Source organism: Molossus molossus, unplaced genomic scaffold, assembly GCF_014108415.1.
Source record: "Molossus molossus isolate mMolMol1 unplaced genomic scaffold, mMolMol1.p scaffold_m16_p_15, whole genome shotgun sequence".
Lineage (NCBI taxonomy): Eukaryota > Metazoa > Chordata > Mammalia > Chiroptera > Molossidae > Molossus > Molossus molossus.
Window position 1 is genome coordinate 75,381,073 of NW_023425350.1, and position 25,587 is coordinate 75,406,659.

General features: G+C 45.5%; 1 protein-coding gene across 1 annotated transcript in view; it reads left to right on the forward strand.

Annotated features, from left to right (window-relative positions):
• NPHP1 (nephrocystin 1) overlaps positions 1-25,587 on the forward strand; it is an 85,652-nt gene that overhangs the window by 54,649 nt on the left and 5,416 nt on the right. Inside the window, exons 14-18 of the mRNA XM_036262455.1 lie at positions 1,068-1,150; positions 6,265-6,341; positions 7,629-7,728; positions 18,801-18,913; positions 21,101-21,174. Coding sequence (XP_036118348.1) covers positions 1,068-1,150; positions 6,265-6,341; positions 7,629-7,728; positions 18,801-18,913; positions 21,101-21,174 — 447 coding nt within the window. The remainder of the gene's footprint in view (positions 1-1,067; positions 1,151-6,264; positions 6,342-7,628; positions 7,729-18,800; positions 18,914-21,100; positions 21,175-25,587) is intronic.

Consider the following 25,587-nt stretch of genomic DNA (forward strand, 5'->3'; position numbering starts at 1 on the left):
TCTATTCCCATAAAAATTTTTCCTGAGGCCCCACTTGACATTTTCATATGTATCTCAGAAGCAAGGTGGACATGTGGCCACCTTGCCTGAAAAGGAATCTGAAGAGGAAACACTTTTTGGCTGGGCATATTGCCTTTCCCTCCTTGAAAAAAAAGTGAGTTTCACATAGTAGTGAAGAAAGGGGAAAAAGTTGGTCAGGAAAAAAGTTAAATAGAAATAAATAGGAGTGTATTTACATTTATAGCTTGGGTGAACTCGGTGCTTTTAAAGAGTGATGGTGTGGAAAGGATGGGGCTTCGCAGAGAAGGCGGAAGATGTTTGGTGGCATTCCAGCACAGCGGCTTCCCTCCGTCCTGCAGTCAGAGGGCACGAAACCCTGTGAATGAGGGTTGTCATTCAGGGAGCTGGCAGGTCGTGCCTTTTTAAAAAGGATCATCAGCAACTTGGATTACTGTAACATCGTATAAACTATTGAACCAGTGGGTGTGGGTCTGCGGTAGTTACACGTGTCCATAGTCTAATAGTGTGAAAGGTGCAGTGTGTGTACTGGGTGTCATGGTAACCCAGAGAGCCTGCTGTCCTTACATGGATGCGACTGCACCATCCTGTCATTCCCTGAGGCAGATGCATCGTCTGTGTTGTGTGGGTCAGGAGAGGGGCAGGGCCCCCGATGGGCCCCACTGGCCTCTGACAGTTTCCGTTGAGCAAAGTTCTGAGCAGGAAAGACCCTTGAAGGATTTAATTGCTCATCTATCTGTCAGGGAGACAGGGCTTCCTGATCTCATGGGCTGTCGAAGTGACTGGAGCTCACCCCATCCTGTGTCACCCAGGAGCCTGGAGCAGCTGCCACGTCACCAGGCAGGTCTCGGGGCTTCCACGAGCAGCTGAGCCCCGTGGGTCTGCGCATCTCCACAGCTCTGAGTGCAGGGGCTCCTCTGGGCTTCGCTGTATCTTCTCGGGAAGATTTCAGTCTAAAGTGAAGACTAATGTTGCTTTAAGAGGACCTGGAATGTGCTTATATATCTGACTGCTTCAGACACTGTTTCACCTACGTTTTTATTTCCTAGTCAACTGGTGAAAGAGGAGAACTGAGCTGTGGCTGGGTGTTTCTTAAACTTTTTGATGCCAGTGGAATTCCTATTCCAGCAAAGTAAGTTGGCTATATATTCCTTTCAAATGGGTAATTTCGTAGAAATTGAGTGTTTAGAATCTACATACCTCAGGTTTGCAGCACATGTTCTGTTAGCATTTCAATAACATGTGGGGAGGGGCTTTTACTGTGGGTTTCGTTTCCTTTAGGCCGTGTGTGGAAACAGCATGTGGTCTCATCCTCGGGAGGGGCCGTGACACACAGAAAAGGGATTTTAACAGATGTTTGCACCACTATCAGCTGAGAATGTTCTGCAGTAATTTCCTATGGGATCAGCAGTTTTCATGGTGCTGAGACATCCCAGTTTCCTCCACAGAGAGAGGAAGCTATGTCCGGAGTCCCCAGGTCCTCTGTGACTCCACCTTTCTTCTGAAGGTGGTACATTGACATTGGCATGGCAACCACTGTAAGCAAATTTAAAACTTAAGACCAAAAGGCAGGTTTCTGGTCAAGATGGCAGTGTAGGTAAACTTGTCTCCTCCCACAACCACATCGAAATTACAACTAACCCCACAGAACCACCATCATTCAGAACCACCTGAAATCTGGCTAAATGGAAGTCCTACAACCAAGGATTTAAAGAAAAGCTACATTGAGATTTGTAACACGGACGGAGATACAGGACAGGCTGGTCCCACGCCAATGTGTTTGGATAAAATTTGGGGGGATATCTTGGCTGCTTAGACCCCATGGGGAGCGAGAGTTTCCAATCCCACACCAGGCCCCCCAGCCCAGGGTTCCAGTGCCAGGAAGAGAAGTCCCCATAACTTCTGGCTGTAAAAACTATCGGGGAGTGTGGCTGAGTGACACAGAGGCTGCTGGAGTCCCAGGCATTTCTCTTAAAGAGCCCACACATGGACTTACTTGGTCTCTCACTTTGAGCTCCAGCACTGGGGCAGCAGCTGGAAAGGCACCAGGGACATACAGGGAGGAACTGAATTGTCTGGCATCAGGGCGAGAGCTGGAGAGGCAGCCTTCTGCCAGACAAGAGTGCTGGCAGAGGCCATTGTTCCTTTTCTGAGCCCTCCCACCCCCCACAAAGCCAGCAGGTGGGTGTCATTCCTGAGTCTCCATCAACCTGGCTAACAGTGTTCACGCCACCCTGGTGATTCCCTGAGACCCTGCCCCACCCAACTTATAGGCTCACCCAAGCCATTTCCAGTGGCTTTTCCATACAAAATTCCTGTCTTGAATCTGGCTTCAGATTTTCCTAAAATCTCTCAAAGTTTCAGAAATTGCAAACAAGCAGCATCTGACCTTGGCATGCCCTGTACCTCTCACTAAGTGGTCCCAGCCACTGGGCTTGGTTTGCAGCTTGGTCTCTCCTGGGCACTTCCAAGCCCAGCAAAAGTAGCAGCCAGATGCAGATTGCTCTGTAACCTATGCCAGGTGGTTCCAGGCAGGGCAGAGGTGGTGGCTGACCTTGACCCTCCTGGGAGGCTCCAGAGCCAGTGCAGCTGGTGGACAGTTTCAGATCATGCTGATTACAACTCTATTACTTTCACGAGTGACACACTCAAGGGGCAGACTCGGTGAGCACCAAAGCCCCACTTAAGTCCTGCTCCACAGGGTCAGCTCCTGCACAGCAGCTCCTTCACTGTGGTTGCAGTTGGTCCTCACAGCCACTTGGCCTGAGAATCAATCTCTCCTAGTGATGCCAACACCAATCAAGGCTTGACTACAACAGGACAGTGCACACAGTATTCACAGAGGTATACCCGGAGCTCCCAGCTCGGGTGACTGGGGGAGGCTGTACCACTGGGCTCTACAGGGCACCTACTACACAAGGCCATTCTACCAAGTTCAGGAGACATAGCAGCTCTACCTAATACATAGAAACAAACCTTGGGAAGCAGCCAGAATGTGGAGACAAAGAAACAAGTCCCATATAGAAGAACAGGAGAAATCTCCGGAAAAAGAACTAAATGAAATGGAGGCAAGCAAACTACCAGATAGAGTTCAAAACAATGGGGTAAGGATGCTCAAGGAACCTAGAACTTCTACAGCATGAAAAAGGACATAGACGCCATAAAAAAGAGCCAGTTAGAAAAGAAGGATATACCAACTGAAATGAAGAATCATTTACAGAGGGAATCAACAGTAGAGTAGATGAAACCAATAATCAAACCAGTGAATTGGAATGGTGTAAGGAATAAAAAAACACCCAGTCAGAACAGCAAAAAATAAAATAAATAAATAAAATGAAGACAGTATAAGAAGCCTCTGGGACAACTTCAAGTGTACCAATATTTACATTATAGGGATACTGGAAGGAGAAGAGAGAGAGCAAAAAACCTATTTGAAAAAATAATAACAGAAAACTTCCCTAACCTGGTGAAGGAAATAGACATACATGTCCAGGAAGTGTAGAGAGTCCCAAACAAGATGAGCCCAAAGAGACCCACACCAAGACATATCATAATTAAAATGTAAAAGGTTAAAGACAGACTTAAAAGCAGCAAGAGAAAAGCAGCGGTTACCTACAAGGGAGCTCCCATAAGACTGTCAGCTGATTTCTCAACAGAAACATTGCAGGTCAGAGGAGTGGCAAGAAATATTCAAAGTGATGAAAACTAAGCCCTACCACCAAGATTACTCTGCACAGCAAACCTATCATTTAGAATCGAGGGACATATAAAGAGGTTCCCAGATAAGAAAAAGCTAAAGGAGTTCCTTACCACCAAACCAGCATTATATGAAATATTAAAGGGTCTTCTTTAAGAAAAAGAAAGAAAAAATCTGAACAGTAAAATGGCAATAAATACATATCTATCAACAATTGAATCTAAAAAACAAAATGAATGAACAAGCAGAACAGAAACAGACTCATAGATACAGAGAATTTTTGACAGTTGCCAGGTGGGAGAGGGGTTGGTGGGCTGGGTGGAAAAGGTGAGGGATTAAGAAGTACAAATTGGTTGTTACAGAATAGTCATGGGGGTGGAAAGTATAGCACAGGGAACATTCTAATAACTATGGTGTCAGATGGGTACGAGATTTATCAGGATGATCACTTAGTAAGTTATACAATGTCTAATCACTGGGGTGTGTACCAGAAACTAATATAAGATTATCTGTCAACTGTAATCGAATAATAAAAGTAATTAAATGGCAAAAAATAAAAAAAGACCAAAAGGCAAATGGTAGCAAATATTTACAGTACAGGACGGGCCAAAAGTATTTATAGCCCTGGCCTGTTTGGTTCTGAAGTTAGAGCGTCAGCCCAAGGACCAAAGAGTTGAGTGTTCAGTTCTGGTCAAGGGCATGTACCTCAGTGGCGGCTTGCTCCCTGGCCCTGATTGGGGTTGTGAGGGAAGCAATCAGTCAATATGTCTCTCTCACATCGATGTTTCTCTCTTTCTCCCTCCCTCCCACTCTATCTGAAAATAAATGGAAAAATATCCTCAGGTGAGGATTAAAAAAAAAAGTATGCTTACAGTGTTGAGTATGCAAAAACAGTGCATTCTTGTATTATTATTTATTAATTATATTATTTTCTATATGAACAACTGCACATCTACTTTTGCCACACCCTGTATATACATAACAGAAGGTTACTATCGCTAATATAAAAAGAGTTCTCAAAAATTCAGAAGACAATTACCTTTTTTTTTTGTTAATCTTCACTCAAGGATGTTCTTTTCATTGATTTTTAGAAATTGGAGGGGAAGGAGGGTGAGGGGGAGAGAGAGAAAGAGAAACATTGACATGAGAGAGACGCATTGATTGGTTGCCTCCTGCATACGCCCTGTCTGGGGCCTGTGATTGAACATGCAACTCAGGTACGTGCCCTTGCCTGGGAATCGAACCTGTGACCCTTCTGTGCACAGGTCAATGCTCTAACCACTGAGCAACATTGGCCAGGGTAAAGACAATTACATTTTAAAATGAGCACACAGAAATCTAAGTCTAGGATATGAACAGGAAATTGACAGAGAGATACAAGAGGGCAGTCGGGAGGGGGAGGATGAAGTTCCCAGATTTGCATAAAATTCAGGCTCTGTTCCCCCATGTCTGCATAACTGTAAATCTCCAAGCCACAGTTTCCCTCAGTTTCAGAATGGGGGATTATCATAGTTTCTAACCCCAAAGGTTTAATTCAGGGAATTCCCCCCCACCTCTGCTGACAGCACAGGGTGGATGGGACCGTCTTACCACAGGACAGAGGTGAAAGTCCTGACCGCACCACCCCTCTGACGTCACCAGGCAGAAGGGGGTGGGCACTTTATTTCTCCCATTCCATCCACCCCACAGTAGATGTAGAAGCCCAGGCTTTCTACGATTTGGAGGTTTTGTTTTTAATAATGTTCAGGGTTTTAGTTGTATTTAATAGGAGGGAAAGCTGTGTCTACTCAATCTTTCCTAAAGCCACAGCTATTTTTTAAAATGAGGTGGAGACCTGTGTATTGATACAGAAACATTTTTAATGTATGTTATTATATGAAAAAAGCAAGTAGCAGGATAGTATGTGTACTCTGACTCCAATTTGGTTCAGAGAAACTGCCGAAGTGGGCGTGTTTATGTGAACTGTCCCCAGGGGCTGCCCTGAGGAGCAGGAGGAGGAGCTGGTGCAGTGGAGTCAAGGGGCCTGTCACCTTCTGCTTTCTACGCTTCGGCAGTTTGCAACTCTGAGAGAAACGTGTTCAGTTTGAGATCTACTGTTGAACGTATTAGTTTGCATTTGCATAGAGAAAGATAGGGCAAGGAGCTGCCAAACTGGAGGGGAGGGGAGGCAGCTTTCATTTTTCCCTTGTTATTTTTAGGTCAGTCAAACTTTTTACTACAGTGTACATGTCACTTTTATGTTTGGAAAACAATATAAACTTATATTGGCTTTATTTAAAATTATTCAAAACATTTTAATGACAAGATACCTTAATGACATCAATAATCTTTCTCATATTAATGTGGAAAATGTACTTCTATGGTTCATAGTCAAGAAAGAGACTTATTTACTGAAATGATGCCCCACAGAAGGACCAACTTTTATTCTCATTTATCAATGAAACATAAATGTCTGCAAATGTATCTGTGCTAAAAGTAGTTGATTCACGACTCCAGTGTTTGAGAACGTCCATCATAGGTCTCGGTCACAGCACACCCTTCTTTTGTAGGACTTACGAGCTCGTCCTGAGTGGTGGCACCCCTTATGAAAAAGGTGTTGACGTGGACCCTTCAGCATCCAGAAGAGGTACAGCTCTTAGGACCTTCCTTTCTTTCCTCCAGACCGCAGGCCAACGCTCCAACCGCCGAGCCAAACCGGCCAGGGCCTTCCTTTCTTTCCTTAGAGCTCAAGAAACAAGAGGCATCAGAGAAGACAGTGAGATTCTAATACATTGGTTCTCAACCTGTGGGTCGCGACCCCTTTGGGGGTTGAACGACCCTTTCACAGGGGTCGCCTAAGACCATAGGAAAACACCTATTTCCAATGGCGATACATAATAGTAGCAAAATTACAGATAAATAGCAATGAAAATAATTTTATGGTTGGGGGTCACCACAACATGAGGAACTGTGTTAAAGGGTCGCGGCATTAGGAAGGTTGAGAACCACTGTTCTAATACGTTTCACATTTAAAAAACATATTATTCAATGTTAAAATCCTAGTCATTTTATCTGAGTGCTTATTTTCTTGGGGCCTGCATTGGCTCCTCGTGGACCACTCGCTAGTTAATAAGCATGCTGATTCAGAGACTGTCTATCGCTAGTCAAAGGGTGTGGACATTTGCGGTTGTGTTGTATGTGCCAAATTATCCTCCAGAAATGTCGAGCACCTTTTTTTTTTAATCCTCACCCGAGGATATTTTTCCATTTTATTTTCAGACTGAGTAGGAGTGGGGGCGGGGGAGAGGGAGGGAGGGAGGGAGAGAGAAACATCAGTGTGAGAGAGACACATCAACTGGTTGCCTCCCACATGATCCTGACCATGGCTGGGGATGAACTACAACTGAGGTACGTGCCCTTGACCAGAATTGAACCCATGACTCTTTGGTCCGCGGGCCAATGCTCTAACACTGAGCTAAACCTCCCAGGGACTGAGCACCTTCTAACATGCTCACTAACCAGGCCCTGTACTAGGCAGTGGGAATGGAGAGCCAGATGTGGTCCTTGTCCATGCAGCTCAGAGCCCAGCGGTGTTGAAACTCCCCCTTTGCTCCTCAGATCTGCCCCCCTTGTTTAACGGCTCAGGACACCGCTGCTGCCCGGCAGTGCCGTCCCCTCTTCTCAGGACAGGAAGGCGTTTGGGGTCTGGGATGCAGGTGGGCCACCTGAAGTCAGACATGCTTTCTTAACTCCCTTTTTTTCTTTGTATCTCAGCAACAGCTATACGGCTGTCTGGGGCGGGCACTGGGGCTGAGAAGACTCTTTTGTACTATAGCAAAATACCTTGCTTTTAGATGAAAATGAAAATACTTTGTTGTGTTATACTCACTGTCCTGAGTACTTAAAGTTTTGACATTTATTAATTTTTTTTAAGCACATGGGAGTGTTTTCCATCAGATGATGGTGATGAGGAGGCAGCCACAGCTTCTAGTGAAACTGAGGTCTTTGAACAGAAGATCAAGAGACATCCTGAGGTGGGTGTGGCTTCTTCCTGTCTGGGAACTCCGGTCACTCAGAATGTGTAGGCCATCTCTGCTCTCAGCTGCTCTCCTGCATGGTCATCTTTTGTCAGTTATCTTTTCTTTGTTAATTTGTTTGCCAGAGATCAGTAGGGAAATGGAAGAGTAATAAAGGTCAGATTGGCTTACTCTTCTACTTACTAGTTAGCACAAAGGATAGATTTGGTCAGAAGTAGTGTAGAACACTTCTGACTGAGTGGGCTTACTGACCTATAAGCCTATCTTCAGAGAGCGTTTTTCTTTCTTTCTATTTTTTTTCTTTATTACTTTTAGAGAGAGAGGAAGGGAGCGGGAGAGAGAGATAGAAATATCCATGAGAGAGAACATCAATTGGCCGCCTCCTGTATGCCCCCACTGGGAATTTGGCCTGGGCAAGTGCCCTGACCGGGAATAGAACCGGCGACCTCTTGGTGCATGGGTTTATGCTCAACCATTGAGCCACACTGGCTGGACCAGAGAACGTTTTTTTTTGTGTTTTTTTTTTTATCCTCACTTAAGGACATTTTTCTATTTTCTTGCTCATATAGAGTGGGAGGGAGAGAGAGGAAGAGAGAGAGAGAGACATTGATGTGAAAGGGACACATCGAGTAGCTGCCACCCGCATGACCCAAGCAGAGCTGGGGACCAACTGCACCCGAGATACATGCCCTTAGCGGAACCGATCCCGGGTCTCTTGGGACCGCAGGCCAACACTCTAACTGCTGAGCCAAACCGGCCAGGGCCAGAGAACATTTTTTAATGTTAAGTTTGTTGAGGTATAATTTAGTTTACAGTTCTTTGAGTTTTGACAAATGTATATAGTCATGTAACTATCAGCACAGTCAAGATAGAGACTGTGCCTGTCACCCTAAACAGTTACCTCCGGGGCTTTGTCTTTGTCCTCCATGCCCCAGCCCCAGCCCCAGGTAATTGCTCCTGTTTTCTTTCCCAACAACTTTGCCTTTTCCAGAATTTCTGCTACATCGGATCATACAGTATGTAGCCTTGTGAGTCTGCTTTTCATTCAGCGTAATGCTTCCAAGATTCATCCGTGCCAATGCACGTGTTAGAAGTTTGTTCTATTGTTTTAAACAGTGCAGGGGATATTGCAGGCTCGGCTCCAGACTGTGTCATGATAAAGTGCATATCGCAATAAAGCAAGTCACATAAATGTTTTGGTTTCTCAGTGCATATAAAACTTATATTTATACCATAGTCTATTAAGTGTTCAATAGCATTATGTTTAAAATGCAATGTATGTACCTTAATTAAAAAATGCTAACCATTATCTGAGCCTGTTGGAAAAATGGCCAATAGATTCATTCAACTCAGGGTTGCCACAAATTTTCAATTAAAAAATATTTTTTTGCCCTGGCCGGTTTGGCTCAACGGTTAGAGCATCAGCCTGCAGTCCAGAGAGACCCGGATTCGGTTCCCGCTAGGGGCGCGTGCCTCAGTTGCTGTTTGGCCCCCGGTCCTGGTTGGTCGTGCGGGTGGCAGCCACTCAATGTTTCCCTTTCACATCGATGTTTCTCTCTCTCTCTTCCTCTCCCTCCCTCCCACTCTACTTGAACAAAAAATAGAAAATGTCCTTGGTTGAGGATAAAAAAAAAAAAATTTTTTTTAAATTAATTTTTAGAGAGAGAGGAAGGGAGAGTAAGAGAGAGAGAGAAACATCAATGTGAGCCCTGGCCGGTTTGGCTCAGCGGTTGGAGCGTCGGCCTGCGGTACAGAGAGACCCGGGTTCGGTTCCTGCTAAGGGCACGTACCTCGGTTGCAGTTTGTCCCCGGCCCTGGTTGGTCGTGCGGGTGGCAGCCACTTGATGTGTCCCTTCACATCGATGTTTCTCTCTCTCTCTCTTCCTCTCTCTCCCTCTCACTCTATCTGAACAAAAAATGGAAAAATGTCCTCGGGTGAGGATAAAAAAAAAAAAAAAAAAGAAAGAAACATCAATGTGAGAGTGGAACATTGATCAGCTGCCTCTCGTACACGCCCACCAGGGATCAAGCCCACAACCTGGGCATGTGCCCTGACTGGGAATCAAATTGGCAACCTTTCAGTGCATGGACCACACCCAACCATCTGAGTCACACTGGCCAGAGCCAAAATTTCCATTTGTAAAAAAAACAGTATCACCTTAGTCGGTGTGGCTCAGTTGGTTGGAAGTGTCATCTCATGCTCCAAAAAGTGCTGGGTTCGATTTCCAGTCAGGGCACTTACCCAGGTTGTGGATTTGATCCCTGGTCGTGGTGCATATGGAAGGCAACCGATTAATGTTTCTGTCTCACATTGATGTTTCTCTCTCTCTCTAACAAAGCAGTAAAAATTTAAAAAAACAACTAACACTGCAGTATCTTCAAGGCACAGTAAAGCGAGGTGCACCTGCATTCCATTGGCTGGATGAATCAGTGTGTGTTTATCCATAACTAGTTGATGGACATCTGGGTTGTTTCTACTTTTGGGCAATTATAGATGACGCTTACTCTAAATATTTGTGTGTTAGTGTTTTGTATGTGGACATGTTTTTATTTCTCATGGGTGTAGACACCTGGGAGCGGGGTTGTTGGGGCATCTGGTGTTTGTTTATTTTATAAGGAGGGAGTTGCCAAACTGTTTTCCTTGACTGCACCAGTTTACACTCTCACCAGAGTATGTGTGTTCCAGTTTCCCCATATTTTTGACAGCACTTGTTATTCTCAGTTATTTTGTTTGCTTTGGCCATTTTAATAAGTGAGTAGTGGTATCTCATGGTTTTTTGATTTGCATTTTCTGCAGGGAGCTTTTACATTGTAGAATCCAGGTCTGTCAATTTCTAACTCCGGAACATCTTGGACAAGTCGTTGAATCATCTTTCCCAGGGTCTCAATGTCTACACCTTTAAAATGGGCACAGTAGAAATATCAACCCCATAAGTTATAATGAGGTTTAATTTAAAAAAGAAAAACATAAAACCCTTAGCTGGTATTTATAGTGCATGGCACACAGGGAAGCACAGGAAGTGTGAGCTCGAATCACTGACTTCTGTTACGATTATATGTGCAGATAAATGCAAATGTAATGCCAGGTAGCTGGTGCAGTCTGTCATAACATGTGCCTAAGTGCTGATCTATGTTCCCCTTATTTGCCTTCTCCATCCACTGGGGGGGGGGGGGCAGGCGAGAGGGGACAGATGGTCAGTCCTGCCTTAGTCTCCACCTGCAGGGCACGCAGGTTCAGAGCACCGACATCCCAGAGCACCCACGCTGGTGCCCAGCCTCCGCCTGGACCCCACAGCACAGCCCGTGGCCCGGCAACAACCCCAGATCCTCCGGCTTCACTGTGCCAGGGCCTGGCAAATGTGTCTTTCTGCTCAGCTCAGCTGTGTTTCTGTGGCCCCAGGACTGGTTTGCAGATACTTCCTACAGTCTAGAGATCCCAACTGACTGGGGGGTGCAGAGGCCGGGTAGGCAGGCCCTTCTTCAAAGCAGGGCATGTTTTCCGTGTGCTGGGCTTACAGAGAAGGCTCCGAGTCCTGAGTCTGGGAACCAAGGCCCTTGTTTGATTACAGCACACAGTGGGCACCGAAAACTGTGTGAAAGAATTTCAAGGTGGAGATCTTCCTGCTAGTGTAGAAGTGTCTGTCTCAGGAGCTGTGCTCTGCCTCCTGCTTACCCCCCCCCCCACCTTGTCTTGGAGTGTACTCTTCTCTCCTCCAGAACCCAGAGACTTGAGCTCTGTCTTGAAATTGCCACTGCACTTCGCATGGTCCAGAAACATACACTCCTGATAGTGTAGTGTGTGGGTAGGGCACCCTGCTGGTGTGGCCCCGGGCGCAGGCTGGCTCTCACAGAAACCAGGCCCTGGCACAGTGAAGCCGGAGGATCTGGGGTTGTTGCCGGGCGCGGGCTGTGCTGTGGGGTCCAGGCGAAGGCTGGGCACCAGCGTGGGTGCTCTGGGATGTCGGTGCTCTGAACCTGCGTGCCCTGCAGGTGGAGACTAAGGCAGGACTGACCATCTGTCCCCTCTCGCCTGCCCCCCCCCCCTCAGTGGATGGAGAAGGCAAATAAGGGGAACATAGATCAGCCCTCTTCCTCCTCTCCTTCAGAAGTGCCTCCCACCTCTGTCCCCACCTCCCTTCTCATGAACTTCACCTTCGTTTAGCCAGACTTCTCTGCTCGAAGGAGAAAGGACAGGGGCTCTTTCATTCTACCTGGGGACATACAGCAGTGGTCAGGGCCACCGCCAGCGCCCGGGGCCGGTGCATAGTGCCCGCCCTCCCCGCCAGCGCCCGAGGCCGGTACATAGTGCCCGCCCTCCCCGCGAGCGCCCGAGGCCGGTGCATAGTGCCCGCCCTCCCCGCGAGCGCCCGAGGCCGGTGCAGAGCGCCCGCCCTCCTCGCGAGCGCCAGGGCCGGTGCATAGTGCCCGCCCTCCCCGCGAGCGCCCGGGCCGGTGCATAGTGCCCGCCCTCCTCGCGAGCGCCGGGGCCGGTGCATAGTGCCCGCCCTCCCCGCGAGCGCCCGGGCCGGTGCATAGTGCCCGCCCTCCCCGCGAGCGCCCGAGGCCGGTGCAGAGCGCCCGCCCTCCCCGCGAGCGCCCGAGGCCGGTGCAGAGCGCCCGCCCTCCCCGCAAGCGCCCGGGGCCGGTGCATAGTGCCCGCCCTCCCCGCGAGCGCCCGGGCCGGTGCATAGTGCCCGCCCTCCCCGCGAGCGCCCGAGGCCGGTGCAGAGCGCCCGCCCTCCCCGCAAGCGCCCGGGGCCGGTGCATAGTGCCCGCCCTCCCCGCGAGCGCCCTGGGCGGTGCGGCGGTGCCCACCCTCACCGGAATCCTTGCCCGTTGTCCCCCGCGGCCCCCTCTTCAGCCAGCAGGTGTCCCTGTGAACCGGGGGTGTCGGGAGACCTGAGTCAGTGTGGCCTCGGCTCCTTCACCCAACCAACAGCAGCAGAGTCCTGCCCACGGCCGCGTTGTGGGGACTGTGATCACGGTGACCCGTCAGCATGAGACGAAGGAGGGAGCAGTGGCGCCTGCAGTTTCCCCCAGACCTGCCCTAAGTTTGCAGCTGTTTTCCGGAGGGACCTAAGTGGCAGGATTTGTCCAGCAGCCCCGGAGGAGGGGACGCCCTGGATTTACTCAGACCCAGGGCCGGGTTCTGAACCAGGAGCCCTGCTCTGTCCAAGCAGGCACTGCGTGTGTACAGATCTGCTGTACATTTATTGTCTTTGCCTTTTGTATGCATTTCACCTTTTCCTCTTTTGCCTCCTTGTTTGTTGCTAAAGGTGAACGAGGCAGGAGCGTTGCTTCCCTGGGGCTGTTGTGCTTCTGCCGCCAGAGTCCGGGGCCTGTTGACTTCTTAGCCACAGCTTTCCAGTGACCTTGGGTTTGGGAAGTCTGGAGAGTTCCCTGAAGAAAACAAGAGCGAGCAGCATTGCTTCGTGCGTGGGGGGGGGGGGGGGGCCGGAGGAAAGGAGAGCCCCGCCCGAGCTTTGGGAGGCCCGAGGCCCCGACCAAGCTGGCGGTGGTCTGTGGGAGGAGGAGGGGTACAGTGGAAGGAAGGAGGGTCCCACCCCTTCCCCTAGCCACGGCAGTGGCTGTTTTTCGCGGGAGACATGAGTTTGGGCATGCCGCTGAAACACCGCCGCGTGGCCGGGAGCGGGTGTGGAACAGCCCTGGAGTCACAGCACGAGCCCTGGGAAGGCTTGTGGAGGCATCAGGGGCTTTAGCGGCCCCTGCAGCCAGTCTTTGAAATCCGGGTCAGAATTTTGGCAGGGTTGGAAAGATGATTTCTAACTTTGTATATCAAATGCTCTAATATGAATGTAAGTGGGGTAAGAGAACCTATCTTGCATTTTTGGATGTTTCTAGAAATGCGGGGTTAGGGAGTGGTCAAGGAGACTTGTTTACATTCCTTGAAACTGATGACCAGTGGGATCCAGTGCTCCTGCACCATCACAGATGTGGCATTCATTCTGTTCTTAGCAGGTGGAAGCCTGTTAAATTATTTTTTTTTTTTTTTTTAGTTTAGTGCGTTTTATTTATTTATTTTTTTAATTAATTTATTTTTGTTACCGATGTTTCTCCTCCCCCCCCCACTGATTCCCCCCTCCCACTCCCTCCCTGCCCTGTCCCAAGCCTGTTAAATTCTTATTCTAGAAATGAAAATAAACAATTACTTTACAAAAGTTAAGGTTTTTTTTTTTTTTTTTTTAAAAAACCTTTAGTGTTTTTCTAGACCAAAGACATATTCTTTTTTGATAAAGGACATTGTTTGCAAGGGTTTTGAGATTTTCTGTATGGTCTTTCTTCATTCTTGGTGATAGAGTTTATGCATTTCTAAAAATAACATTTAGAAAATGTATATTTAGAATGATCCAAGACATTTTCTTCAGATCTTCTAAGGTTGACTCTTGTGCTCAGTACATTCCCAGTATGTGTTATGTTTTAAAGCGCTCACTTGTCCTGTTTCCAGATTATTATTTTGAAATCTCAGTATTGAAATTTTGTTTCTATTTTTTTTTTTTTTATCCTCTCCCGAGGACATTTTTTCATTTTTTGTTCAGATAGAGTGGGAGGGAGAGAGAGGAAGAAAGAGAGAGAGAAACATCGACGTGAAAGGGACACATCGAGTGGTTGCCACCGGCGCGACCCAACCAGGGCCGGGGACAAACTGCAACCAAGATACCTGCCCTTAGCGGGAACCGAACCCGGGTCTCTCTGGACTGCAGGCAAAATGCTCTAACTGCTGAGCCAAATCTGCCAGGGCTGTTTCTATTTTTTAAATTCTTAAGTATATTATTTTTCATGCTATTGTAAATGGAATTGTTTTAGTTTCCTTTTCAAATTATTCACTGTTGGTATATAGAAACATGACTGAATTTTGTATGTTAATTTTATATCTTTAAACTTTGCTGAATTTGTTTATTAATTATAACCATTTTTTTGTGTGGCACCTTTAGGGTATTCTGCATATGAGATAATGTTGTCTATGGGTAGAGATAACTTCTTGCTTCCAGTTTGGAAGCTTTTTACTCCTTTTTCTTGCCTAACCGCTCTAGCTAGGACTTCCTGTAGTATGTTGAATACAAGTGGTGAAAGCAGGAATTATTTTCTTGTTCCTCATCTCAGACAAAAAACTTTCAGTTTTTCACCATTAAATAGGATATTAGCGATGTGATCCTTCCCTCCCTTCCTCCCTCCCTCCCTCCCTCCCTCCTCACTCGAGGATACTTCTCTATTCATCTTCAGACAGAATGGGAGGGAGAGAGAGACAGAGACAGACATGCAAGAGAGACACATCAACCAGTTGCCTCCTGCAGGGCCAAGTACCGAACCACAACTGAGGTACATGTTCTTGACTGGAATAGAATCCGCAACTCTTTGATCTGAAGGCTGGTGCTCTAACCATTCGAGTGCTCTGACACATCGAGTGGTTGCCACCGGCGCGACCCAACCAGGGCCGGGGACAAACCGCAACCGAGGTACATGCCCTTAGCGGGAACCGAACCCGGATCCCTCTAGACTGCAGGCCGACGCTCTAACCGCTGAGCCAAACTGGCCAGGGCAAGCTTTTTTTTTTTTTTAATTGATTTTAGAGAGGGAAGAGAAAAGGGGAGAGAGAGAGAGATAGAGAGAAGTATCAATGTGAGAGTGAAACATCTCTTGGTAGTCTTCTGCATATGCCCCCACCAGGGATTGAACCTGCAACCTGGGTATGTGCCCTGAAAGGGAATCAAACCCACAACATTTCAGTGAATGAGATGATGCTCACATGGTAACCAACTGAGCCACATTGGCCAGGGCAGGATTTTCATATATGACCTTTATTATGTTAAGGTGGTTTCCTACTACTCCTAGTTTGTGGAGTGTTTTCGTTATGAGTTGAACTTTGTCAAATGCCTTTGTGGCATTTATTGAGAAGATCATGTGGGGTTTTCCTTCATTCTGTTAATGTGGTGTATTACACTGATTTTGTTATGTTGAACCATCCTTGCATTCCAGGAATAAATCCTACTTGGTCATGGTGTATAATCCTTTTATTATTATGCTGAATTCTGTTTGCTAGTGCTCTGTTGAAGATTTTTACACCAATGTTCATAAGGGATATTGGTCTGTAGTTTTCTTGTAGTGAGTGTCTTTGTCTGGCTTTGGTATCAGGGTAATACTAGCCTCATAGAATGATTTACGAGCTATTCTCTCTCTTTCACTTTTTGGAAAAGCTTGAGAAGGATTGGTTCTTCTTTAAATATTTAATAGAATTCACCATTGAAGCCATGTTGTCCAGGACTTTTCTTTTTTGATAGATTTTTATTTTTATTGCTGATTCAATTGCCTTACTAGTAATAGATCTATTCAGATTTTCTATTAATTTGGATATAGTCTTAATAGGTTTTGTGTTCAAAGGAATTTGTCCATTTCATGTAGATTATCCAGTATTTTTACTTATAATTGTTTTAGTACTCTCTTATAATGCTTTTTTATTTTTGTAGAATCAGAAGTAATATCCTCATTTCCAGTTCTTATTTTAATAATTCAATTTCTCTATATTTCGTAGTCCATCTAGATAAAGGTTTGTCAATTTGGTGATCTTTTCAAAGAACCAACTTTTGGTTTCATTAATTTTCTCTGTTGTTTTTTCTAGTCTCTTTCATTTATCTCTTCCTAATCTCTTTTATTTTTTTCCTCTGCTAGCTGTAACTTTACTTTGTTCTTCATTTTTGTGGTTCCTTAAATCGAAAAGTTAGGTTGTTGATTTGAGATCTTTTTTTTTTATCCTCACCTGATGAGGACATTCTTGCATGTATCTTCAGAGAGAGGGAGAGAGGGAGGAGGAGAGAGGGAGAAACATCGATGTGAGAGAGTCACATCGACTGGTTGCCACCCACTTGACCCCAACCGGGGCCAGGGACTAACTGCAACCAAGGTATGTGCCCTTAGTGGGAACCAAACCTGGGACTCTGGTCTGTAGGCCTACACTGTAACTGCTGAGCCAAACCAGCCAGGGTGAGAGAGAAGTATCAATCCATTGTCTCCCATATGCATCCCAACCAGGGTTCAAACCTGCAACCAAGGTATGTATGTGCCTTGACCAGGAATTGAATCCACAACCTTTATGGTATATGGGATGATGCTCCAACCAACAGAGCCTCCTGGCCGGGGCCTTGTGATTTTTTTGATCCACAGTTGTTTAACAGCGTGTTGTTTAAACACACTCCACACGAGTTTTCCAGTTTTTCTTCTGCTCTTGATTTCTAGTTCCATTCCATTGTGATTAAAAAGACACTTTGTATAATTTCTGTCTTTAAATCTATTAAGACTTGTTTTGTGGCCTATCATATGGTTTATCCCATAAAATGTTCCATATATACATGAGAAAAATGTATATTCTGCTGTTGTTGGGCAGTGTTCTGTTTATGTCTGTTAGCTACAGTTGGTCCACAGTGTTGTTCCAAGTCCTCTGTATTTTTATTAATCTTCTGCCTAGTTGTTCTGTCCCTTATTGAAAGTGGGGTATGGAAGTCTCCTACTGTTATTATAGACATCTCTATTTCTCTAGTATTTCAATGTTTACTTCATATATTTAGGAGTTCTAATGTTTGGTGGGTATATATTTATAATTGTTATATATTTTTATATTATGTAATATTCTTCTTTGTCTCTTGTAACAGTTTTTTGGCTTACGGACTATTTTGTCTGATATTATCATTAGCCATCCCTGCTCACTTTTGTCTACTGTTTGCATGGGATGTCTTTGTCCATCCTTTCATTTCCAATCAATGAGTGTCCCTTAGATCTAGAGTGAGTCTCTTGTAGGTAGTATATAGTTAGCTCCTGTTATCCATTCTTCCAATCTATCTTTTGTTTATTTATTAATTCTCACCCGAGGATATTCTTTCCATTGATACTTTTAGAGAAAGTTGAAGGGAGGGAGAGAGGAGAGAAAGAGAGGGAGAGAGATATCAATGTGAGAGAGATACATCGATTGGTTGCCTCCTGCATGTGCCCTGACCAGGGCTGGGATGGAACCTGCAACCCAGTTACATACTTTTGACTGGGAATCGAACCCATGACCTTTTTGGCTGTGGGCTGACACTCTAACCACTGAGTGACACCAGCTAGGGCCAATCTATGTATTATGATTGGGGAGTTTAATCCATTTACATTTAAAGTAATTACTGATAGGGAAGGACTTACTACTGCCATTTTGTTATTGATTTTCTGTATGTTTCATAGATTTTTGTCTCCCATTTCCTCCCTTCTTACCTTCCTTTGTATTTAATTAATTATTTTGTAGTGATACATTTATTCCCTTTTCATTTTCTTTGGTATATATTCTGTAAATTTTTTTCTTTGTGGTTACTATGGAGATTACATATAACATCCTAAATTTATAAGAATCTATTTTAAACTGATAACTTTACTTTATTATTAAAATTTATTTTCTGTTTTTGAACCCTTACTGTGTACCAGGCATTGCATTAAACACCCCACACTTATCTCATTTTAATCCTTTTATTAACCTTCTGAAATGCAGGTATTCCTATCTGTATTCTACAAAGGAGGAAACCAAAACACAAGGAGAATAAGTAATTAACCCAAAGTTACACAGCTAGGAAGTAGCAAAGTCAGAATTCAGTCCAGGTCTGCCACACCCTTCCATGTTCCACCCAGCATGTGAACTGTCTGCTCAACTTCCTCTGCATTCATCACATCAGATGGGGTGGCCACATGGTTTGTTAAAACTCATAGCTGTCTAGTCTCTTTAATTCCAAAACAAGTGATTTATGACTTTTTAAAATTTGACAGTTAATGTGGGTGTATAGCTACAATACAAGCATAGGAATAGCAATAGAGTGGACGCTTGAAAGTGTGCACATAAAAATGTAAGTTATCTGAAGTTTAATGTGGCCAACTTGGAGTGTGGATTTTTCTTATAATTGTTGCATTTTCTCCAATAATGAAACAAAACTTGGAACAGTTCATTAAAGTAATAAGTACACACACAAAAAAACAAAACTGCAGGTTGGAGTGCAGGAGACTGTTTAGTGAATACATTTTTTCTTCTTCTTTAATAGTCTACTGCCAGAAACATTAATTGGAAGCATGTGCTACATTCATTTGTTGATGTTTTATCGCCAGCTTCTTGGAGATGTACTCCTGAAAGACAGGATGAGCATGCAAAGTGCTGGTAAGGGGTCTCTGCAATTTCCTTTTGTAACACATCATGCTTTGAGCACATGTAACCTATGTCAGCTTGTATCTTCTGCTTCCAAAGGTCACATTTGAAATAAAAATTTAAAAATAGCATCAAAGTCAACAACATTGTGCTCAGTGTGTGTCCTGTGTGAGCTCAGTTCATATTTAATTTTTAATAATATAAGTACTTTTTATTTCAAATTCAGAAGATTTGAGATCCTAAAACTCAGATATAATATAATCATATTTTCCCTTGCTGTCTCTGAATAATCTGTTTTTACCATGTGTTTGGTATGCATATCATCTTTCTGGGAAGAGACTGAAATCACCCACAACAAAGGTTCCTAAAGCACAAAGTTTAAATATTAATGGATTTGTTCGTATTGGTTAATCCAGGTAAGAGGTATTCAGGAGTTCTGTGTACTATTTTTATTGTTGCAACTTTTTTTTTTTTTTTAATCCTCACTCGAGGATATTTTTCTATTTATCTGCAGATAGAGTGGGAGGGAGATAGAGGGAGAAAGGGAGAGAGAGAGAAACATTAATGTGAGAGAGACACATTGACTGGTTGCCTCCCGCAGACCCCGACCAGGGCCAGGAACAAACTACAACCAAGGTACATGCCCTTGATGGGAATCGAACCTGTGACTCATTGGTCCGCTGATGCTCTACTGCTGAGCCAAACCTGCCAGGGCTTGTTGTAACTTTTTAAAGCTTGAAAATTTTCCAAGTGAAATGTTAAAAAATAATTTAAAAATCAATGAGTTGTCACACATGACTGAACTAGCAAAGAGGAATGCATATGATACAAGGATTGCCTCAAAAATAAGTCTTTATTGGATGCTCTTTGAATTCAATAAATCACTAAGCACATGTGTATCGAGTTCCGACTATATGCCAGGTGTCCTGAGACAGGTGCGTCATCCCTACCCTACTAGAGCAACGGAACTGAGACACAAAATTACACGAGTAATCCTTTTCACCTTTTAAAATAGGTGTCCTGAAGGAAAATGCACAGTGAGAGCATAGAGTAGGAAGACCTGAATTAATGTGTAGGAGGAGGGAAGCCCTCTCTGGGAAACTGATATTAAGATAAGACCTGAGAGAGGAGTCAGAGACATGGAAGAGGTGGTGGGGAGATGATCCTTTTCTGAATAGAGAGACCAGCATGTCTGAAGACCCGAGGCAAGAAAATGTGGTTGTGCTGGAGGGATTGGAATGGAAAGCAGGCCAGTGAGGCTGGGGCCGAGGGAGTGAGGGGAGCCTGAGGTGCTATGGCACTCTGACAAGGAGGGTTCATGGAGCCTTTGCCAGGGACGCAGAAATGGAACTCAAAGCCAAGCACAGACATTTCTCCAGAAGTAATTATACCTCTGGGAGAAGGAGAGGTAAGCTTTTTAATCATCACTGACCTTTGAATTTATTTCAATGACTCCAGAAAAAAATTCATGAATGACATGACTTCTTAAGAGGATAAAACTTATTAGTTGTGCTATAGGTAAGGAGAAAGTTACTCGGAATTAATGACTTCATTTGAACCTCACTATCAGAATAAACGTAGAAAAACCTGGAGAAAGGACTTTTTTTCTGCTAAGGACACAAGATCATTTCCAAAGTGTCCTTCCTGGTGGGCTTCCTTCTACAGGTCTTTCAGGTGCCATTACTTATTATGGAATCTCAATATTCTACACAGTGTTTAGGCATGTGGCCCAGATCCCCAGCTCCTGATTCCTTCTGGCTTCATTCACCAGCATCCCTTGGCCACCGGTCACCAGGGTTCTTCCCTAAGCGCTGGTGGCTGCAGTCAGGCGTGGCAGCGCCTTCTGCTGGCACTCCTGACCTCTCTTACCATACCTCAGACATGAGGACAGAGAGGCTGGAGGAAACAGAGAAGAACACAGTTTTCTAGCCTTTTCCGTTCAGAGCCACTATACTCCCACCCTAGAAGCTCTGCCTGCTTGGTCTGAGACTCATTCCAGAACCCTCTGGGAATGGGTGTAGGGGAGGTTGGAGGTTGAGGGGACAGCGTTGAGCTCCTGGAGGTTAAAATGTTAGAATGTGTTGTCAACAAATCTTGTGACACAGTGATTCTAATCTGAATGAATGTTTTTCCGTTTATTGTAGTAAAACATATTGGATACAGTTTGTGTAAAATCCTTTTTTGGTCTTTGTATTGCAGATTTAATCAGTAATCCCGTACTGGCCACCTTCCCCAAGCTCTTGGAGCAGCCTGACGTGATGGATGCACTCAGGGTAGGTAGCATCACGAAGGGGTTTGGTGGCCCTGGAGCAGTTAAACACAGCACATGTGCATCCTGATACCTGTGCTAGGGTTTCTTTTCCCCCATTTGGATGGCATCTCCTGATCCATGTCCCTTTTCTAGCTAACTTGGGCTCATCCTTCCTTTTTTTTTTTGTTAATCCTCACCTGAGGATATTTTTTCCATTAATTTTTAGAGTTGAAGGGGGGAGAGAAAAAGAGAGAGAGAAAGAGAAAGAGAGAGAGAGAGAGAGAGAGAGACATTGATATGAGAGAGATACATCGATTGGTTGCCTCCTGTGTGTGCCCTGACTGGTGCTGTCTCTTGGCCTGCTGGGATCAGTGCAATGCAATGAACTACAAGCACACACTGCTTGGGATGAGAGGGAGCTTTGCAAGGGAGCAAATGCTCCAGATCTTTCAATGTAGTCCCATTTATTTGCAGATTGGTTCCCCTCAGGTTACAAGTGGATTCATGTAAATTATTTCCTTGAGATGGCATCTCTGCAAACCATATTTTATTCACATGCAAAAGAATCATGCAATGCAAGCAAGGTGATCTTCCTATCTATCAGTCTGTCCACATACACACTTTGATCCTAGGCTGGCCAGGTTGCGAGAATGCATATCACAAGGTTACAAATCATCCATCTACCAACCCTCCATCCCCACAGACTGGGGCCAAGGGTTGAACATGCAACCCAGGTATGTTTCTGATCCAGAATAGAACCTGCAAGCCTTTGGTGTGTGGGCTGATGCTCTAATCACTGAGCCACACTGGCCAGGGCTTATCTTTCCTTTCTTAGCATAACTGTTCCTTTCCCAGGCCACCCAGCACCCTGTAAGCAGGAGGAATGCATGCTGTGTACACTGCTGCAATCTCTTACTTGTTGTTTGTTCGTTGGTTTAAGATGGCCACTAATTGTGGCCTAAGAGCAAAAATCCAAAATTGTTTGTGAGATAAATGAACTGAGTTCTCAGAGGACAGTTGGGACATGCATATCATTTTTTAATCTAATTCGACATATACTGTCTGCTGCACGAAATGGCAGCTGATTGAACCATATGAAATCTCCAATTTTCAGCCATTTTTTGACCTTGAAAATGTGAGTTTTATAAAGTTCAACTTAGTATATCAGGGTTAATGAACATTAGAAGACCAGTATGCCGACAAGACAGATGCTCAGATACCATGGCAGGTGCCACAGGAGAAGCATGACCCAGAATCTTAGAGAAGGCAGCAAATGAGGACCAGGAACTGTTCCATTAAAGAGGTCCTGGGTGAGGTGGACCTTGTACATGCTGCGGCCAAGTCAGATTTTGACGTGCTGAGATGGGAATGGAAGACATTACAGGCAGGTTCCAAGATGGCTGTAAAGTAGGTGGAAGCTACACTCATTTGCTCCCCACCCAAGGCTGGATTTATAGCTAGATTATAGAGCAATGTTAATAACCAGCTGAAGGCTAGCTGAACTGAAATATTATAACCAAGGATTTACACAAGAAACCACGTAGAGACTGGTAAGAAGAGCAGAGATGCAGAAAGGGCTAGCCTTTGTCCCCAGGTGGGTGGTGGCTGAGAGGCTAGAGGGATATTGTAGCTGCAATCTCCCTCCCCCAGGAGCATGGGGGCTCAATCTCACGCAGGGATCCCCAACCCAGAGCAACAGAGATGGGAAGAGGAGCCCATATAGCATCTGGTAGTGAAATCAGTGGGGATTCAGTCTGCCTGGGAGACCCAGATGCCACCTTCCTAGGGACGAGCACTCCTATCACTACAGCAGCAGCTTCGGGAGTGCACCACTTGGTCTCCAACTGCTGGCAAGGCCACTCTGCTATGCTTGGGTCCTGCGGAGGGTCTGCTGGCTGCACCCAGCAGTGATTTGGGGCCCTCTTTTTCTGGGGAAGCTTTTAGCAAAGACTCAGATGGTGACTAAACTGGGTGACTTTGGAAAGAGGGTGGTCTCCCCCACTTTGAGCACACAGCCAGTGCCCATCTCCCAACCTGTTGCATCACTCAGCAGACCCTGCTGAGTTCAGTGATGCAGGGGGACCAGAGTGCTATGCAGAGCTGGGGCTTTCAGGCCAGTCTCCTGGGGAAGCTTTTTTCTGCGAACCAGATGGGCAGGTGCTGGGGTGCGTGGCTACATTATGGGATGGGAGGGAGCCACTCCTGTCTCCCTGATGATCTCAGCCCCTGCTACCTCAGGTAGGTGAAGAAGTGCCCATCCCTCTTCTACATGCTTCATGGCAACAACCCCAATGGGAGACTCTTGGGATCAGCCCTGCCAAGTTCTGGATACCTTGTCCCATTGGGCTCAGTTTTGCAAGGGGAAGGGAGAGTGGCTCAGAGCTGGGACATTCAAAGTGTGAGCCCCTTGGAGGCTATTGTCTAGGACTGGGACAAAGTGCTTAGGCCCCTCCTGTGGGCTGGGCTGGCATCACACCCAATGGGAAACTCTTTTGATCTGTCTGCCTGAGCCCATGACGACTTAGCTTGCTCCTGCAGAGGGGATGGCTGGCTAAATCCAACATGAACTTGCAGCAAGCTCCTCCTGAGAGAACTAGAGTTGGATACTCTTGACAGACCAAGTGGTTTAGCTCTGGGGTAGGGGCCACTTTTTCCTCACTGTCTGACTGCTTGACATACAATTAGGGGACCCATTAGCCCTGTCCTCCCAACCCCAGTTGCCCCACCCTCCTGAGCTGACAACCTGTGGAAGGGGCTGTGGTTCATGGCAAGCCTGGGCCCACTCTACAGCCTTTCTTCAGAAGGCTCTGGAGGAAGATCAGGCAACCTCAGGGTGAGGTGGAGTAGCTGACAGGTGGACCTCAGGGAGCCTTGGTCCTTTTACAGATCTGATGACAGCTCTAATCTTGAAGGAAGCTGACCCTTATACACAAATTGACCCCTCCCACACACACCCAAATCCAGTAGATGCAGCCACAAACAGTGAATAGCGTGGTATTTCCAGACATGTAGCCCAAGGATGTTTATACACAACATCTGACAGTGACCTGAACCCCACCCAAGTAGACCCAGAACCAACACAACCAGTGGTGGACTTCAGACCACACCAGAGTTCCACCCAAGTAGCCACACAAGTGGCATACCCAAAGGGGGATTATAGCAGACACCAGACCCTCCTGGGAACAACTCCACCTTGGAGTGGGGGGTGCCCCACACAGTGTCTCATACACAGCATTTCATATAGTGAGCCAGCCTGAAGGGTTAATTCCACCCATGAGAGGGCTAACAGCATTCAAAACTCAACTACAATAGAAGGGTGCACATAACCCCCATAAATACATTCCTGAAACAAGGAGCTCAGGTGATCTGGAAGATTGTGCCACTGAGCCCAATAGGACACCTTTATCATAAAACCATCATAACAAGTTTGGGAGTCATAGCAGACTTACATAATATATAGAGACAAAAAATATGCCCCAAATGAAAGAACAAGATAAATCTCCAGCAAAAGAATGAAATGAAATGGAAGCAACCAAAATACCACATTCAGAGTTTAAAACAATGGTTATAGGGATGCTCAAGGACCTTATGGGAAGAATGGATGATCTATCTCAGTAAGAACTTAAATGAAGAAATAGTAAGCATTAACAAGGACATAGAAACCATAAAAAAGAACCAGTTAGAAATGAATAATAAAATACCTGAAATGAAGAATACACTGGAAGAATCAATAGTATATTAGATGAAGCAGAGGATTAAATCAATGATTTAGAGAACAAGATAACAGTAAGAACCCAAGCAGACATCAAAAAGAAAAGATCATTAAAAAATGAGGAAAGTCAGCTCTGGTCAGTTTGGCTTAGTGGTAGAGCATTGGCCCACGGACCAATGAGTCGTGGGTTTGATTTCGACCAAGGGCACGTACCTCAATTGCTGTTCATCCCTGCCCTTGTTGGGGTCGTGTGGGAGGCATCCAGTTGATGTGTCCCTCTCACGTCAATGTTTCTCCCTTTCCCTCTCTCTTCCTCACACTCTGTCTGAAGATAAATAGAAAAGTATCTTTGGTGAAGATTAAAAAAACACGAGGAAACTCTAAGGGACTTCTGGGACAACATTGAGCATAACAACATCCACATCATATGGGTACCAGAAGGAGAAGAGAGTAAACCATGAATAGAGAACCTGTTTGAAGAAATAATGGCTGAAAACTTCCTTAACCTGGTGAAGAGGAGTCACACAAGTTCAGGAAACACAGAGAGTCTCAATCAAGATGAACCCAAAGAGACCCAAAGCAAGACACACCATAATTAAAATGGCAAATGTTAAAGATAAAAAGAGAGTCTTAAAGGCAGCAAGAGAGAGACAGTTACCTACAAGGGAGTCCCCATAAGGCTGTCAGTTGATTTCTCAACAGAAACACTTTAGGCCAGAAGGG